The sequence below is a fragment of the Artemia franciscana genome, chromosome 15 (genome assembly GCF_032884065.1).
Source record: "Artemia franciscana chromosome 15, ASM3288406v1, whole genome shotgun sequence".
Taxonomy (NCBI): Eukaryota; Metazoa; Arthropoda; class Branchiopoda; order Anostraca; family Artemiidae; genus Artemia; species Artemia franciscana.
The window spans coordinates 43,970,297-43,989,287 of NC_088877.1; the positions used below are offsets into that span (position 1 = coordinate 43,970,297).

The 18,991-nt window shown below is 34.7% G+C and overlaps 1 protein-coding gene across 3 annotated transcripts in view; it reads left to right on the forward strand.

The window, feature by feature from the left end:
• The window catches only part of LOC136036516 (uncharacterized), a 161,720-nt gene extending 144,270 nt beyond the window's left edge, over positions 1–17,450 (forward strand). For all 3 annotated transcript variants that reach the window (XM_065718820.1, XM_065718818.1, XM_065718821.1), the window contains exons 7-9: positions 3,217–3,352; positions 9,380–9,579; positions 14,032–17,450. In XM_065718820.1, coding sequence (XP_065574892.1) covers positions 3,217–3,352; positions 9,380–9,579; positions 14,032–15,396 — 1,701 coding nt within the window. In that variant the 3' untranslated portion in view covers positions 15,397–17,450. The remainder of the gene's footprint in view (positions 1–3,216; positions 3,353–9,379; positions 9,580–14,031) is intronic.
• The last annotated feature ends 1,541 nt before the right edge of the window (positions 17,451–18,991 follow it).

Here is an 18,991-nt window from a genome sequence, read left to right on the forward strand (position 1 = left end):
TACGCGCGTGGGGGGGCTTGGGGGGTGGCGCGAAGCGCCCCTACCAACTAGGTGTTGGGATGGCGCGATTTTTCAAAAAGTATTGTGTGGAAGGAGGCAGTGTGGTCTTCGTCGCTATTTATAACAAGGATATTGAAAATAAAACCGGATTGTTTGAATTGTTTTAGTAGAATCTTACACAAACATATATATCTTCAAAATTATTAATAATGGGAACTCATTTTTTGTAGAAAGTTTTGTCGGATACCAATTTCGAAAGAAAAGGAACGTAGACGAAAATTCAGCAAAAATAAACTAAAAACAGGTGGTACCAAGATTGATTTGACTTGACTTTATTAAACAAGAAACGATGTCCATAAATTTTATACAAAGGAGACAGGGAGGCAACTCGTTTTGTCTCCTTTAACAATAGAGAGAGAAAAAAGGAGGAATTACACCTCAATAACTCACACGAAGCACATAGAGAAATAGAGAGAGAGAGAGAGAAGAAGTGAAAAAAAAGAAAAAAAAAACAGTTTAAACAGGAGTAGTTGTCTCTGGGAATCAAAAAATTGACAATGTTTGCATTTTCACCGACGAAAATTGTCATCATATTTAACTAATTTGTTTGGCTTGTTTATTTTCATGGTTCAACGTAGCAACACTGATTAAAGTGTAATCATGTCTAAAACGCTTCAAAATTATTAAACAACCGAAGAAAAATGGTTATTTTTACCATTTCTGGTAAAAATGGTTATTTTTACCAGAAATAATGAATATTTAGATCTTGATGTCCTTGGTATGTTTAATACACAAGTTGTTTTTAAAATGAAAACAGAGGCCTTTGAACTTACTTTAAACTACTAAACGTAGAAAACGGTCAAGGCAAACGGAAATACTTAACTGTCTCAATTAAAGAAAGGAAGTAATTCCAGTCTTAAGTTGCAATATTCATGCATTGCTAAACTCTGTTTTTTCGTTACTAAAAATCAAGTTAGTTTCAGTCAGTTCCACGATTTTACGCATGACGATCAAACATATAACATAGGGGTTATCCACTTTCTAAAGTTCCGCACACCATTGGTGGATGAGCGCCAGGTGTGGCACAAAATGCGCTATGTGTGGTTTAAAGAGGCTTATCATAGCTGAAGTGTGACGATTTGCGGAACAGAGTGGCGCGCTCCGAGATATGTGCCAAGTGGTTGAGAGTGGGTAACCTCTCGCGTTCATCTCTGTGAATGATAAACCAACCATAATACCATTAAGTTCAGTCCTAGTTTATCAATGGAAGTGATTAATGTTGTATTTTTCGTATTGAATTTTCCATATATTATATGCGCAATTCTGTTTTAGGTAGGTTGTTTTCGGTAATCCTTATACATTTTGCCGTAGGACGTAAATTTTAGTAAGACCTAGGGGGACAAGACCCCCCCCCCCCATCAAAGATACGCTTATCTTCTTCAAATTAATTCTCACATCGAATGCGTAATTGTTTATTCCCAGATTCACGGCACCATATATTCCACAGTATATGACCTGCCGCTAGTCCCTTTCCTTGTTCCATTTGTGGCTTAAAGTGTCTGCTGTATCTTTTTTTGATCAGAAGATACTTTTTCAGGGATACCGTCCGTGGGAAGATCATTCCAAGTAGGATCGTGCCGTCGAATGAAGATGTTCCTTAGTTAGTTGGTTCTTGGCGTGTCTAGTTTACATGGATTCGTAGTATTATGTTGTCGATGTCTATTCGATATGTTGTCGTGTCTATTCGATGGATTGAAGTAGTAACCCTTGCTCTACTTCTGGGCCGCTTTGGCTGTACCCACATTTTATTTTTCCTTTGATGGCTTCACACAACATGGATACACCGAATACTGCAACATCACGTGGGAAAATATGTGGCATACTGCATCATTCGATTGGAAATCAAAAGTTCTAGTATCTTTTTAAATAGTAAAAAATGATAAAAGGGCAACCAACCCCCCTTTCTACACAAAGAAATCAATAATTTTGACACGCTCTTCGTGTTCAGCGTAAATTTATGTCTTTGGGGATGAAAACCCCAAACAGCCATTGGGACAAGGTATGGATATTCAATAAGTCAAGAGGAGTCGTCAAACTCAAAGAATTAATTTCTGAATCTTTCAACTATGTTGAATAAAATGACTATCTCAAAATTTCGATTGGATGTGTTTGGCGAAAGGGTGGGCGTGAGAGGGGGGTTATCGCCCTTCAATTACTTTTGACTATCACAAAGGGCACTAGCCGTTTCAGTTTTCAATGTAATGAGTCCATTTTGAAGTTTCTACGACAGTACTTTGTACTAAAGCCTTATATGGTCTGAGGCCATAACTTACAACCCTTGTCCTGAGAGGTGGGAGGCATTAACTTTGAGGGATGTAGGAGGGTGGGGTGGCGTTTCACAAAATTTGGACTTACTGCAACATCGCATAGGGACATAGGGTACGGCGACATTGTTTTTTTGTTGTTTTTTTTTTCAAGTGACTTACTGAAGTTAAAACTATGGTAAAAACTTCACGTTTCTTAATTTTTACTATTCTTCAACAATTTTTTACTTTTCTTTTCGACTCGTAATATCTCGCATCTGCCATTTTATCTCAATAAACATACTCCAACAAGATTGTTTTGAGAATACGAGAATTTCACATTTTATCTAATTTAGGTAATTGAGGATGGAAACATGTAAATATTTTAACAAATTAGGATCAGCCTTTTCTCATGTATGTCTTCATAGAGTTTGTTTCAGCGTCGTTATAAGTTGTTATAACTTTTAGTGCTATAAGCTTAGTAAAGCTTGTAGCATTTTAGAATAAATAAATTCATATCCAATAAATCGCTACTATTCGACGAAATTCCAACGAAGTAGCGTGGGAGAATATAGGGTTAATCAAAAAATACAGAGATGAGCAAATAGAAGAAGAACAATTACTTTCCTATGATACGATGGTAAAAAGTGTGCTTTAATTTCATTGGTTTATGTTTTTGGTGAAATTATATTAGCCAGCCAATCATGTTATCCCTTATTCCTGGAGACACAATAGCTGTTATAAAACCTGCAAAATTAAGTGTCAAACTTATTTGTGAAATTTAAGCCGATAAAAAAAAAAAAAAAGTAGAATTCCACTTGATTGATTCTGCTGTACAAAAATTAAGCCAATAAACATAACAAATGGTTTTTGAATTAAATGTTAAATGCAATTTAATTGCTATTTATTGTAGAAACTCGGTGGATCACTACGACTGTCACCAAGTAAAGCAAAAAAGCTGATGGAAACCAGCCTTCAACGTGATCATTGTCTGAGTTCCGACGTTACTATTGAACAATTAGATCCGTGTCAGGAATCAACAACAAAAGGTAAAGTCTGTTTTACTTTATTGAATAAACTATGATCTCTGCTGTCATAGCATATCACGGTAAGTTCGTTAAAATAAATAAACATATATATATATATATATATATAATATATATACATACATATATATACATATATATATATATATATATATATATATATATATATATATATATATATATATATATATATATATATATATATAATATAATTACTTACTTACTTAGGTCCCAGCCATCCTCGCGGGACGTTTTGGGGCCACCTTTCTTGCTAGCCCATGCGTAAGGGCTCGGTACAATGCTCTATCTGGTGTAAGATCTGGTTTTTGAAGTGTAAGTTGTCCATTTTTAGTTTTTGTGGTCTACCTCGTGGACGAAGGCCATGGAGGGATCCTTCCAGGGCGATTTTCGGGAGGTGGCTCGGCTACATTCGCCTGACATGGTCGAACCAGCGCAGTTGTTGTTTCTTAATTTTACTGAGAATGGTTTCAGTGGACTGGAGCCTTTGACATACATCCACATTTGTGATTCGGTGTGTATTTGATTCTAGCAATGCGACGGAGGCGTCTCATCTCGAAAGCTAGAAGTTTTCTTCCGTCTTCGGTTTTCAGAGTCCATGTTTCGCATCCATAAATATTTATGGGGATTACTAAACTGTTAAATAGGCGCATTTTGAGTTTATCGGATAGATAGTTACTTTTCCAGAGGTTGGATAGTCTTCGGAAGCTAGAGCTAGCAAATGTAAGTCGATGTTCCTCGTCAGAGCTATGAAAATTGTCTGAGGAGAGTTGGCGTTTCAACCTCTCTCCCGCCTATGGTGATAATGGGCGGGTTGTCTAGTTCCCATTTCGTGGTTACCATGACTTTGGTCTTGCTGTCATTGATCCTCATCCCGAACGGCTTTGTGGTATTGCAGAGTTTATCAGCTTGTTCTTGTGTAGAATTGGCTAGTGCATCAATATCATCAGCGTAGGCAAGATTGTCTATTAGCAGCCCTCCTTTTGTTGCGCCATATTCCGACTGCATCAGTGACAGAACGGCATTTAGAAAGAGGTTGAAGAGATAGGGTGATAAAATCCAACCCTGGAATACACCTGACGAAGTTGTGAACTCTTCTGACAATGAATCAGCGGTTGCTACTTGGCCTCGGAACTGGTCGTACAGACTCTTTATTATTTGGACTATCTCATAAGGGATCCCGTAATGAAGGAGGATATGCTAGAGTCCTTCGCGCCATATCAGGTCAAAATGGCTGATGGAAATCAAAGAATAGTTGGTAGAGTTCTTGGTTACACAAACACATTAAAAAAAGAAAAAAAAGGGGGGACAGAAGGAGAAAAGGAAGACTGTTTTCCAAAAATTAGTGATTAATATAGATCATCAGTTGAATGAGGCCTTAACCCTACTCATCCATACAATCACATAGGTCAAACAGCTTAGCCATACACAATCAACCATAAAGAATAATCCATGGACAGGCATTCGTGTCGTCAGTAAGTATAAGTCGTCATTTACCAAACATTAAAAACAGTAAAAAAAAAAAAAAAGAAAATCTCTACCCAGCAAGTTGTGTGCCTACCATAAATTGCCTATGGTATCCCCGTGTTAGGTATCACCCCCAAAATATATGCCTATGAAAAAACAAGCAAATGTAAAACAAACATATACATAATTTCCCCAATTTTTAGGAACTTCTTATTCAGACAGTCAAATGAAATTATTTCTTTTCGTTGTACTATCCCTAGTAATTGGAGTGAAGTTAAAAAAAAGAAAAAAGTTTATTTTCTCGAAAGAAAAAGTAGATAAATTGTTTTTTTTTTGCATTCTAAATGAATTGGCTGTAGCCTATATAATTTAATTTTCACTATTCAAGCTTTTTTCCCTATCACAATTTTATCATAAGATAAACTAAGAATTTCTTTGAAAACAAGACCAGGCCCATTTAAAAACAAAAAGGTTAGGCCGAATGCACGTACTACGCGTTCTAGGGTGTCCTAGAGGAAGTGTACTACGCGCGGAGGAAACATTTGCACTCCTAAATGCACACCGGAGAGTGGAGAGAGGGTATCAATCTAGTTGAAATAAATGTTTGCTCATCTACGGTAGCAAAAAAAAAAAAAAACGCATCTTTAGCATTTCCATGGTAATCAGACTGAAGCAAAAAAAAAAAAAATTCTTCATGCTTCGCTTAATAAATAAATTGCGGTCACTGTTGTCATAACTTACCGTAATGCATTTACAAATACAAATGACCATTTATTTGCATGAGTAACTCCACGAATAAAAAGGGTTACTTTTCACAGAGAACTGTTTCCATGGTAATTAGACTGGAGTAAAAAAAAGCAAACAATTTTTTTTCATAAGTAAATTGATAGTTTGTCTGTGATAATAAATAAATATATGACAAATAATTTGATTATTTCAGACTCCTTAATCCAAAATTGTTGATCAATTTCAAGACCTAACCAGATTTTTCGTTGCATTCATAGCTCTGCGAATATTTTCTGTGTGTTATTCAGGATCTTATATTTATTTTTCTTGGGGGGAGGGGGGTAAAAAAGGGTTATGGGGCCAAGAAAAAAGAAATTTGTGGCTATCTAGGCTTTGAGTGCAAAAATTTCTTTATATGTATTTTGTATTTTGTATGAGTCTGACAAAAATTTTCGGAAGGGGCATAAGAGGCATAAGAGCCACAACTGGTGGCTCTTATGCCTAATAGTCCAAAAAAACATTTTTTCTGCTGTCCAGTAAAATACGTTATGTAACATACAGCGTTTTGAATTTCAGCAGCTCAAATATGTTGGCTTTTAGAGTTTTCTGCCTTTTGTACAATCTTTATTTGGCCCTTAATATTTTCTGAATTCTCTTACTATAGGATTTTCTCGCTCCTTACTGCTGCATTTCATGCATACTCTTTACTATGTCTCTTTATATTTCCTTGTCCTTTTCATTTTTCTATTTCCAAGAACATAAAATTATTTTTTCCTTTGAACATTTTTTTGGCACTTCAAATATTAATTTTTTTTTGCTCTTTACAAATCAGGCCCTTTCAAAGCAACGATGAATGTAACTCTATCCTTTCATCGTTGCTTCGAAAGGGTCTTTTCCTATTCTAGTTTCCGTATTTGTTTTAAGGTTTGGCTTTTATATTACCCTTTGGATTTTTATCCGTACATTTTTTCATTTTTTTACCTAAAAACGGTCAAGCTGAGGTCTTGACCAAAATATTTGCATAGTCCTTTTGGTTTTTTTCATTGGCTGCTATTATTCACGTTTCTCTCTTTATTACGATTCTTTTGTTTTGTCATGATTAACCGATGTGATCTCAGTGATTATTTAAAATCCTTCATGGATCTATATTTGCTGGTTCTTTATATATTTAATCCTCACTATATGTTTATGGTCCTTTCTCCACGCTCTTAAAGCTGTTCTTAAATCTTCGATGCTTCAGCTTGGAATCTGGAACAGCTTGAAGTATTCGATCAGTCCTACCTTATAACCCTTTTTGACTTAAATCAAGGGATCTTGATTTCTTCACTTTGCTCCTTCTTTCTCCAAAGTGTGCGGTGGGAGGTATCGTAAACCCTATGAAATAATTAACAGGAAGTTTGCTTTGAGTCTTGACTATTGCTTTCTCTACTTAGTCATTATTCAGATTTTTGTGTACTTCCAAGCAACATTAAAGCCATACTTGTGGATTAGATCGATATTACAAACGGCTACTGCACCAAAACCGTATTCAGTGTTTTTGACTGAGCTGTGTTCAGTTTTCAAACGTAATTTTTCTGATTAACCAATCAGAGTGAAAATGTAAGGTTAATCTTTGTGATATCGGAAAAGACTGGAGCTTAGAGCAGTGGTATTCTGTCTGTGAGGTTAATCTTCCTTTTCAATTTTCTACTTCTGTAGTTAATTTGTAATTCTGAAGTCAACAAAAAATCAAAATCATTCATAAACCTTGGCTTTCCTGGCAACAAGTGTCACTAGGCGTTTGCTTTTTTGTGAACAAATGTCACTTATAATAAAAACTCAATTTTGTTGTCCTCGAAATCAAACTAAGAAAACAAGAATTGCCATCCATTGAGGAAGTATCTTTTTGAGATATTGTTGATACTGAGATATTGAGGTATTGCCATATGTTCTATATCAGCGTCGGAAAGGGCTGAAGATAGCATATAACCCTTCGTTGAATATGCCTTTACAACACTGTTAGTCAGCTTATTTTATTTTATTTTATTTTAACGAGTTTGTTTCTCTTTTCGAATGAAGTGTCTCTTTTGAGCTGGATTTTCAAACGAGCAGCTTCTAGCCAACGGAAAAATAATATTTCCTGCTTTTCAGCGCAATTTCCGCCTCCAGAATTGCTGGAATAAGGGGCCTATGCTGCAATCACATTCAGTAGCAGTGCAAGCTTGTCCACCGGGAACCCTACCCGAAAATCGTCTAACACTCTAGGCAGACGCTTGTTTGCCTTGCAATTCTAGGCGACTTGCTGGTCAAATAATATTGAATTAAGTTTCTGCTAGTCCAAATGTCTGAGTCTATGAATTAGGTCTCTCGCCTTGCCTGACACTCGGATGGGCTCAATTAGGTCTTGGATACTAGTTTGCCTCGCTATTCCAGGCAACTTGCTGGTAAACTAATATTTAATGAATTTTCTTGTTATATCAACTATCTGAACTTGTGAATTGGGTCACATGCCTGCATGACACTCTAGGTATTTGGGACCTTTTCGACTATTTTTTGACTTTTTGACTATTTGACTTTTGACACTGTCATTTGTTTGCCTGTCATTCCGCGCATGACAGTGGAATGACAGGCAATGTAACGGTCCTGTGTCAATTCTAAATTCTTGGTCAACCTGCCTGAGACCATAGGCCGGCGTGCCTTGTTTGTCTCTCATTCCAGACAATACAACGGTCCTATATCAAAATATGACACTGCCTGCCTGACACTCTAGGTAGTTGGGGCCTTTTTGACTATTTTTTGACTTTTTGACTATTTGACTTTTGACACTGTCATTTGTTTGCCTGTCATTCCACGCATGACAGTGGAATGACAGGCAATGTAACGGTCCTGTGTCAATTCTAAATTCTCGTTCAACCTGCCTGAGACTCTAGGCGGGCTTACCTTTTCGAAAGCTAACACACAAGCATTTATCCAATAAGAGTCATGCTTACTCCCGCTGTTTACCCCTCCCATTCAACCAAACACTTGCAAGACTATGCGTTTCACCGTTTGCCTGCAAGTCCAGTGGACTTGGGTACCGGACATCTTTAGATTAAGAGCGGCCAAGCCTATCAGGCTTAGGTTTGCTTGTCCGCCTGTGAGTCCAAGCAAATTCAGTCCCAGATTTTGCATACACGTTCTGTGGGCATTGTCCGTCATGTGTCAACCCAAAATCAATCAAAGCTTTCATCCCTTAGTTCTATGACTATCTATCTTAGTTCTGCCCTAGGAACGACGTATGAACGGATGGATGATATACTTATCTATCAACAAGTGAAATGACGTCATTTTTATACAGTCCTAAAAAGGGCATATGTCTTATTTGCCTCTCACTCACTCGGACTATCTGTCTTTGCTTTTTCTGCAATTAGCCATGGCTTGATGCCCCCCAACTGCTTGGTTTTAATTCAAAATCAACGGATTCGGTATCGGTCATCGGTTTCGACTTAGTTCTATGACTATCTACCTTAGTTCTACCCTAGGAATGGCGTATCGACAGATTGATGATAGACTTATCTATCAACATGATGTTTTCTTTTCTGTGAACAAATGACATTAGGAATTAAAACTCAATTTACGTTTCTTTCGAAATCAAACTGTGTGTAATAAAACTAAGAAAACAAGAATTGCCATCTGTTGGGGAAGTATGTTTTTTCAGATGTTTTTTCATGCTGTCATATTTTCTGTATTAGTGTCGATTGTAAAAAGACCGAAGATAATATAACCCTTGGTTAAATATGCTTTACAACACTGTTAGTCAGCTTTTTTATTTTATTTTAACGTGTTTGTTTCTCTTTTCAGATAAAGTGTCTCTATTGAGCCGGATTTTCAAACGAGCTGCTTCTAGCCGACGGAAAAATAATATTTCTAGCTTTTCAGCGCAATTCCCGCCTCCAGAATGGCTAGAATCAGGACTTGTGTTGCATTCACATTCAGTAGCGGTGCAAACTTGTCCACCGGGAACCCTTCCGGAAAATTGTGGTGCTATTAACGTCCTTCAGGTAAATTTAAAACTGAAAGTAGCGTAGCTCCAGTATTTTTATAAGGATCTACATTTAAAGAGTCAAGGAGACAACTGCCGCTTCCAGACCGCAGTTTGCCCCCCCCCTCCCCACCTGAAATTTAGTATCTCCAAAAATATTGTCAAAACTAAGATAAGCCTGCGTAATTCATGGATCCTCATAAACGGGTCAGTTTTCTTTAGTAGTTACCTTTTTGTTACTGTATGGTTCATTTTTCAGTTTTCGCTGTCTTCTTCTTTTTATTTGGGAAACTTGGCTCCATTTCCCCCCCCCCCCCCCTTCTCCCCTAGGATTTTGACGAAATTACGCCACTGAATACGACGAATATCTTTACTTAGGTTTATAATTAGCTGTAATTAGCCTTTAATTTTGAAAAAAAAACTAGATGGCTTTGAATTTTCTTCCAGAGTCGAATTCCTTTCATCGGTGTCTCATTTTGCCTAACTGTTTAATTGATTTGGCTTTTCGACATTCAAATAAGTATAACGAGACAACAATTTCCTTGACTAGTAATTAGACATTTATGTTTAAAAAGAAAAGTAACAAAGAGCTCAAAGTATACATTTCAATGACTTTGCATTATGACAAAGTAGCTTGTTGTTACTTTTATTTGAAATTCGTGTCTACTTCTAATCTGGAGTAGTTTTAAAATATTAGAAAATCAGAGGCACAGGTTTGCGTGTCTTAAAAAGAGAGGATAACATACCACATATTTTTCAACTTGGTAGAATGTACCAATTAAATCTAATTTGCGGTTTCGTTCCGCTAGGAACAACTAGCGCCACTGACAGAGTTTCCCTGTAGAACTATAAAAGTTGGAAATGAGCCTGATTTAGTTCATTAGATTTTGGTTTGAACTAGTCTACGTTTATTTAGATACAACATCAGTGGCTTCAATTCAGAGAAATAAAAGAGTAGAGGGCCAGAACGTATCTTTCAAAATAAAGGGACGTATTTTTTTCAATTTCTTTAAGAGAAAGTGTAAAAAAAAATGTTAGGGAGCCAAAACCCGTTTGCCATAAATTAGGCAAAAGGAAAATAATTCCTATTGAAATAGTAAATTATCTTTACTTTGAAGAATTTCTGTGTTTAAAGCTTGAATCTCGCTCTTTATGTTTTCAAAAAGCAGTTTTTTTAATCTAGCCTGAATACCTCTAGGTTCACACAGGCGTAATATTTGCCTGTTGTATGCCTGCAATTTAGTTGCCAATTTAAGCAATTTAGTTGCCAATTTAAGCAATTTCACTTGCCGATTTTAACAATTTTAGTTGCTTTGAGAATCAATTTATTGATTTAAAAAATTCAACTTGTATCTAGAAACTAGGCTTTATATTCTACACAAGAGCAATAGTCATGTAAATTGATTATTACATTTGCAAGAGGAAACCCCATGTGAAATAAACAAATAAAATTACCCACTGCCGATCAGACCATTTTTTTTTCCATGTGAACATGAAGTGAGGCCTACCCCATTTGATGCGGAAATATTTGTCCATGACCATGCATTGCAGGTGCATAATCTCCACTTGTTGGCAGTAGTCTCCCAAACTGATGCAATTTTTTAATTGTAATTTCCCTGAAATTCTTGGATTCTTTTGTTTTTAAACTATTCTGATTTAGCATAAATCGGGAGGACTAGATTACTATGCTGGACATAGGCTGGTAAAAAAAAAAAAAATTATAATAATAATTACGTATCCTTTTACGCCAGTTGTACAAGTTTCATCGAATTTGGTCTTTCATCTTATGTCCAAGGTAAAGCAAAAGTAAAAAAAAGAGATATAGATGTAAAAACAGGGAAAAAAATATAAATTCCTTTGCGACTGCTTTCTGTGCAACCTTATTTCATTTCTCGACTTCGACAGGTCAATAAGGCTGTAGATTTTTTTTCCAATTTTTGCGCAGTTCTTTAAAGTTTTTAACGTACTACCCTCTGAAGTCTTGATGCGAAATATCGTGAAATTACTAATTCCCATCATCATAATTTTAGTCAGGCCATGTTTAGCCTCTATGGTCATGTATGCCATGTTTTTTCATATAATTTATAAGCTTGTCTTATTCTTGAGGCTTGCAATTTCCCAGTTTTTAAATAAGAATTAACGTCAGCTGACATTATGGAAGACGGCAGCACCGAAAACAGTTAAAAAAATGTACTCTACCAAAACAGATGGCAATACCTGTATCTCAATTTTAATACACAGTTTGATTTCGAGGAAAACGTAAATAGACTTTTAATTATCACCGGAAGTTGATACGGTGCGATTAAAGAAACAGTAGTGTTATGAATCCTAAGAGCATAATTCTGAGAAATCAATTTATCATATCAGTATCTGTGATCATCAGAAAGACAGCATCCCTTAAGTAAATATTTAATGAATGCGCTAAGAATATCCTTTCTTAAGAGTCTTGCATGTTTTTAAGTTCAAAATATTAAGCTACATTCTAACAGGAGTCGATTTCTTACTTGCAAGTCGCTTAATAGAAAAGTATATAATTGTTCACCCTTAGTCAGCTTTTTCAGTCCTATGCTAGCTATGATGGTAAAAGTTAAAGTTAGTTTCGATTATGTTAGTTTAGGTTAGGTTAAACTTGTTCTTAAGTCTCACAAATGGGTTAAGAGCTTAGCCTAACTTGTCATCATCAAACTTTGCTTTAAATTGAAAAATTTGACTGGCAACGCTGACTAAATCCAAGGAGAAAAAAAAAGGCATTTTGAACATTCACGAATTTCTAACTTTCACGGTAACATACTCATATAGAAGAAAGTTTGGCTTACTTCTGTACCAATTTAGGATTGGATTTTTTTATCTAAGGGGACATAGTTGCCCAGCCATCAACGACCCTCTTCCCTCCATGGGACTATCGAAAATGATATCCATTCATCTGACGAATGAGGTTGCCGTCTTGTCCTCAACGCGACAATCTCTTGACGAGACTCTTAAGAGTCTCGTCATCACTTGGTTGAATTTCCCCATTATTATTATCTTTTTAAGGTGTTTTATAAGAACACCTGCTCCTCCTGAAGTGTCGATATCTATAGTTTTTTTATGTTTTCCTTACAACGTGCCTTTTTTCACATTTTCTCTGTATAGGGTTGCAAATAAATTTCCAGAAATATATTTTAAAATAATATAGATTACCACTGATTCATTGTAAAAGTTATACAAATTTTTTTATGTGAATTTCGAAAATCATACATATATTTACTGATAAAATATCTTAAATCATGTTTAATATAAATAGACGCCTATTTCCAGCCCCAGATACTAACGAAAGACCGTGAACTCTTTAGGCTATTGTGAAGAAATCCACCAAAAAGCCTAAAAATTTTTGAGGCTTAAAAAGTGTGCAGAAATCCACCTCACTCCGAACTTTCCTCAAAGGGAGGAAATCGAATACAAATTTTTCAATATACCGAAAGGCTTTTTGTTATTATTATTGTTTTATTGGTATTTGTATTAATTAGTTAATTTTGTTTACTTTACGGTGTCTAAGGACAGAGATCTTTAATGCTTTGTTTACAGTTTTAACTATTTTCTAATTTTAGTTTGATAGTTACAATCTTGCAAGCTTGCCACATTTTATGCATGCCAGCGGTTCAATTACAAAATTTCTGTAAAAAAAACACAACATTTTAAAAAGAGTTATGGCGTAAGTGTGGTGGCTCAGTGGTAGAATACCACAAAAAGTGGTATAAGTGGTAGTGATATAGCTAACCTAGAATTTATTTCAAATGTAAACAAAGCTCTTTTGGATGTATTGCCTATCTTTCATCAAGAATGACTGCTAAACTTGTACCTTTATGTCTATTACACCTAAATAATTTCTTAGACCACACTGCTTTTCCATTACGAAAAAACATAATTGAAGAAAAAACGGGTTTAATTTCTTATAAAGCAGTGACAACAAAATAAAATAAAAACTACACTTTAGCTAACCAAAAAAAAAAAAAAAAAAAAAAAAAAAAAAAAAAAAAAAAAAAAAAAAAAACTCCGTTATTTTTTGGTTAACTAAAGTGTAGTTTTTATTTTATTTTGTTGTCACTGCTTTATAAGAAATTAAACCCGTTTTTTCTTCAATTATTTTTTTTCTATTACACCTAGTTCATATTACACAGAAAAATAAATTATTTCATTAGATATTGGTCTGAAAATATTATAGTCAAGCACAACCACACTTAGCATGGTTTTTTAGGACGAGAAATGTCAATATTTTTTGTAGTTTTTAAAATATTTTGCATATAATATGCCTGCGTTTTGGTTTCTATTTTATGTTTGGTTTTATTCTTTTTTAATAGTTTCTTTTTGATGCAAAGGAAACACCATAATTTATTTTCAAATAAGCTAGATTATAGTTGATTTCTTAAATAACTAAGTAATTTCAATCGGAATGCAAAACACCTTGCAAATATTTTAACTGATTTTATTACAGGTACGTCCAAGTTCGACTGTTAATCGAAGAAGTCGATCACAGGTTCGACCACATGTTAAAGACATATTCATACCGAAAGAACATCGCCGACCCTCTTCCCTTCACAGGCCTGCTGAAACTGAAGCCTATTCATCCGACGAACGAAGTGCGATCTCTCGAAAGAGTGCCATCTTAAGCTCAGCGCGACAGTCTCTTGACGAGACCCCTAGCAGGGCTTCATCTCTTGGTCGACGTTCAGCGTTGAGGCACCTGCGGGAGCTTGATGAAAGACTGGAAACCGAAATACAAAACACCCAAAAGCAGCCAGTTTCGCCAACTCGGAGCTTCGACTCGCAGTATTCATCAATGCCAGATCAAAATAGTCGCTTCAGCTCTCCCAGTCGAAACTCGCCAACACCAAGTGATAGTCGCTCAGTGAGCTCCGATCGTCGCAGTCCTATGCGTGACTTTTTAACTCCGAGAAATAGAAAATTGGCAGTTGATAATGTAAAATCGTTCGCCTTACCCTCCGTTTGTGAGTCTGCTGAACGACCAAAAAAGATAGCTTTAGCTCGGAGTGATTCATACAAAAATGCCAACAAATATGAGTTAAGCAATTGCAAATCTCCAAACGTACAACATGTTCTGCCATCTCTGTCTCCACAGAAACAAATATCTCCACCCTTTATTGCAACGGTGAGTCCACAAAAGGTTGTTTCACCTGAACGGTGTGTTTCGCCAGTGAAGCAAATAATAGCCGAAAATCGTGAACGATTTTTTCAAGAGGGACAGAAGAAAAGTCCTCGAAATATTGAAGATAAAATCGATCAAATGAAATTCAATCAAAGGATGGTTGTTATGGACGATTTAAAAAGCCCGAATTTAGTGAGAACAACGAATTTTCGAACAATGAACTGTTTTGAGCTTACATCCCCGTCTGTTGATTGTAAAGTTCAACTCCCAAGTGGCAAGAAGTATAATAACCAAGAAAGCAAAATTCTATCACCAGACGGTAGCCGCATTATTAATATATCTGTTACACGAAGTGAAAGCAAAAGTTTTCCAACAGCTAAAGGCATAACAAATTTAGAAAAGCCTAAAATAAATGATGAAAAAATCATGCTGACTTCAGAAAATTTTGCTGATTATCATAAAAATGAGAAATGTACAGTGCCTGAAAAATGTATAGTACCTGAGATAGATGAAAACACTGAATTTCGTAATTTCCCCAGTTTGACTGAATTAAATATACACTTTAAGTCGATCACTGGCCAGAGAATTCTTCAGGGGATTTCAGCAAACAGTATTGATACCCTTGTTGAGGTGAATATGTGTGCTGATGGGAAGGAAGAACGCCCTATGATTGAGAGCCTTGGTTTTGTCTAAATGCATCAAGGGTTGATATTCCATAGAGCGTTTCTAGCCTTAACTATTCAGGGATTTGTGAATTGATTTCTGGGTATTTTAAAAATTCGCTAATTACGTTCGCTAACAGTAGTTGCTAAAATTGAATAAATAACATCATTTCAGACGTTTTCCCTAATCCGTGGCAGATATTACAAATCCTTAACCAGCGTTGCCACTACTGGTAGTTTATGACCGAATGTACATATTTATTTTGCACTTTATACTGTTATTAGCAGTTTCGAGAGCACAGGGGTTAGGGTAGCTATGCACCAGAACTACGAAATACAGGGCAAAAAATTAATTTCTGCTACTTTTTGGGTTGTTTGTAGTAATTTGCTGATGTTTTCTCGCTGCCAGTGGCATCCCTAGCCTTATATCGCTCTTCTCTAGCTATAACTGTTGGGAAACATTGTTGTGTTTGTATTTACACATGATTTGCAAGAAATTGGTAAATGCCCTATATATACAGAAGCCTATGTTTTGTAAAACCAAATAAACCATAAAATTTTTTTTTGTTACTTTACAGAATAATTTCAAAATCTAAAGCGTAGAAATATGGTTTATATCATAGTCATAAAGTTTAAAAATCATCTTGAAACCGGTAATATTATAGTTAGTAATCAATACGTATCCTGAATTCGTTGATTTTAGTTGTTTGGGTGTAAACTTTGTATTTTTTAGAGTTTTTTTCAAATCGCGGCAACGCTGTTTTCAGTTTTGTTCAAAGGAGACTTGTAAATAAGATTAAGTCAGCGCTTTCAGTGTTATGCAATATTGTGCTTATTATGTTCTTAGATTGCATTTGTTATGTATAGTGCCGTCAACATTTAATATTTGCTTTTAGTTATTCAGTGTTCTACTTAGATAATATCTCTTAAGTTTAAGCTCATAATAAGCTGCTTATAAATATTTATTTAAAGCAAATTCGATATGCGCTATATGACGACTTTTGGGAAAGAAAGATGTGTGCTCCATTCCTTAAAATAATCGTTTTCGTTTTCTCTTAATTTATGGGTCTTAGTACATTTAAAAGTTTTTTTTTCCAAATTTGCTGATTTCCTGGGAAAACTTATGCCTCTCCTCAAACGAAGCAACTTCTATCGATGAGTCAGATTCGTTTTCCTTTTCTTGTTTTGGTTTTACCATATTTAGGCGTCAAAAAACGTTAAAAACTTTTCAAAAAAGTTATGTCGTCTTTTCTTCATCGCATTAATTGTTGTAAATTTGTATTTTGATGACAAGAAAAATTCGCCCAAAATTTTCTTCACTACCAATTGATCACTAAGTATATTAAAAAAACACTTTAAATTCTGTGTTAAAAAGAATTTAATTTGATTAAACGTGTTAAAACGTTGTTTAATGTTTTAACGTTGTATAATGTGCTAGAAAAAATGTTTCTCAGTTGTATCCCGGATTTACTATCCTGATTAATACATAGCTCCCGCATTTGAAGTTTAAAAGATTTTCACATTTCTCTAAAAATTGTCATTTTGTCATTCAATTTGTCTAAAAAACAATCGAACATTCAAACCAACATTATAATAATTACGAATAAAACAAAGTCAAACATAAAACACTTTCCGAAATTTTATTAAAATTTCGAGTAATAAAAGGAATAATTTTGGAATACATATCTCAGTACCTGAAGGTGGGTAATTAATTAACTCTGGATAATTTCTTTTACATTTGTTGGAGCGTATTAGAAAGCCTGGTAGCTGGGAGTTCCTCAATATTGAACAATAGTAATATGCCATTTTTTGTTACATAAGGTTACTCGCTTTGACTAGATTCTAGGAAAATATTCTAATTTCTACAAGAGGGGGTTTGTTTGAGGGAGAATATTTTTTTTAATTTAGGGAATTCCCTTATTGAAGAATTTTCTAATGGAAACACAGGTACATTTTCCAGGGGGGAGTCTTCTTCAATAAACATTGGGTCGTATTTCCGTGTTTAACGATTTCATGGGAGGACTACTCAGAAGGGTAGCAAATACATTCGAAAAATCACTACATTAATTATGAAATTAAACAATTAATAAATCAATTAAATCATAAAACATGTTTATATTTAAATTTCTTTTTAAATTTAGTTTATTTTTAGTTTATTTAGTTTATTTTTAAATTATCATGTTTAACTTAAAATTTAAGAAACCTTATAACAGTATATTCTTCAAAGACTGCTTTTAATTCTGATTTCAGTTCGAAATTAGTTTGGTTTAGAGTGACCATTAAAATTTCGTTTATTATTTTTTTTGGCCCAAGAAGTTTTTACTGATTTTATAATAATTTGGAGGGCGGGCATCTAGCTGAAAAATTACATGGTAAAATTTTTAGGTCAAAAAATTATTATTAATTTAATTTTAATTAAAATAATTAATTAATTAATTAATTAATTTAATTAATTAATTAATTAATTTTAGCCGCTTTCCTAAGCTTGATAATCACATTTATAATAAATAAAAAGTTAAATTACATTAATCATTTTCTATGGGGCAGGGGACAAATGCCCCTCCTAGACCTCGATTCCCCCCCCACCCTGCTGAAATTTAGTTTCTTCAAAAATTTTGTCTAAACTAAATTTTCTAAATTTTGTCTAAACATGTTTTACATCGTTTTTGTTAAGTAGAATCAATACAAACTTAGGGTAAAATGATGAAAAGGTGATTTAAAATATCTCTAAGTGTTCTGCAAGGAGCCGGGTAAATCAATAGTTTGCTGATAATTTGAAATCAACATTACATTTCGAGCTTAGCAAGGTTTTACCCTATTTTTTAAGTCTTTTGTTTGCTGTTATGTTATAATAGTTGTCTTAACTTAAATTTTCTAACTAGTGTGAGTGGCCAGTTAACATTATTCCTGCTTAATTTTACTGAAATTATAACCTTATCAACAATGGGATAAGGTGATGTACCAAATACTAAAATAGAAATGGAGTTTATCTTTAAGAGGTTGAATCCCAATGTCCAACGCCTGTTTTATCTCCCTAGGGTGGCACTGATATTAAGCCACTCCAAATAATTTCTTAGACGAATATTTTATCGGTAGATTCAAAGTTGCATCGTTTTTATCTTAAGAGGACCTAAATTGTCAATAAAAGGCAGTTTGACCAATAATTTGTTAAAACTTAAGTATATACAATTCCAAAGTTCAGACATTAAAAATTTGGAAAGTTCCCAGGTTTTACGTGGAATACGCGATATCTAATTTTAATTACCCCAAAGTAGATGTCACCAGTGGCACTCCTAAGCCAGAGCCAAAAAATGCAAAACTTCAAAGATTTTCTAAATAAATTGTTGAAAACTACGTTGATGACATAGTTCAGACTAAAATGGAGCAGGTCAGTAAAAGGTACATTACCCTATGTTAGTTGATTTTGCTTGTTTGGTACTATCTAGGAATTGTTTTTGCTTAAAATATGTATGTTGAATAAATAATTTCAAAGGCTTGTTTTACTCTTGAATTTTGTTTAATCAGTAGAAAATATCTGAGTCAATGGTTAAGATTATTGCTTGTGGAAAAGCAGATTAGTGCGTAGAGCTAAGAGTAAGCAGAGTTGTGTGTCATACCCGTTTATA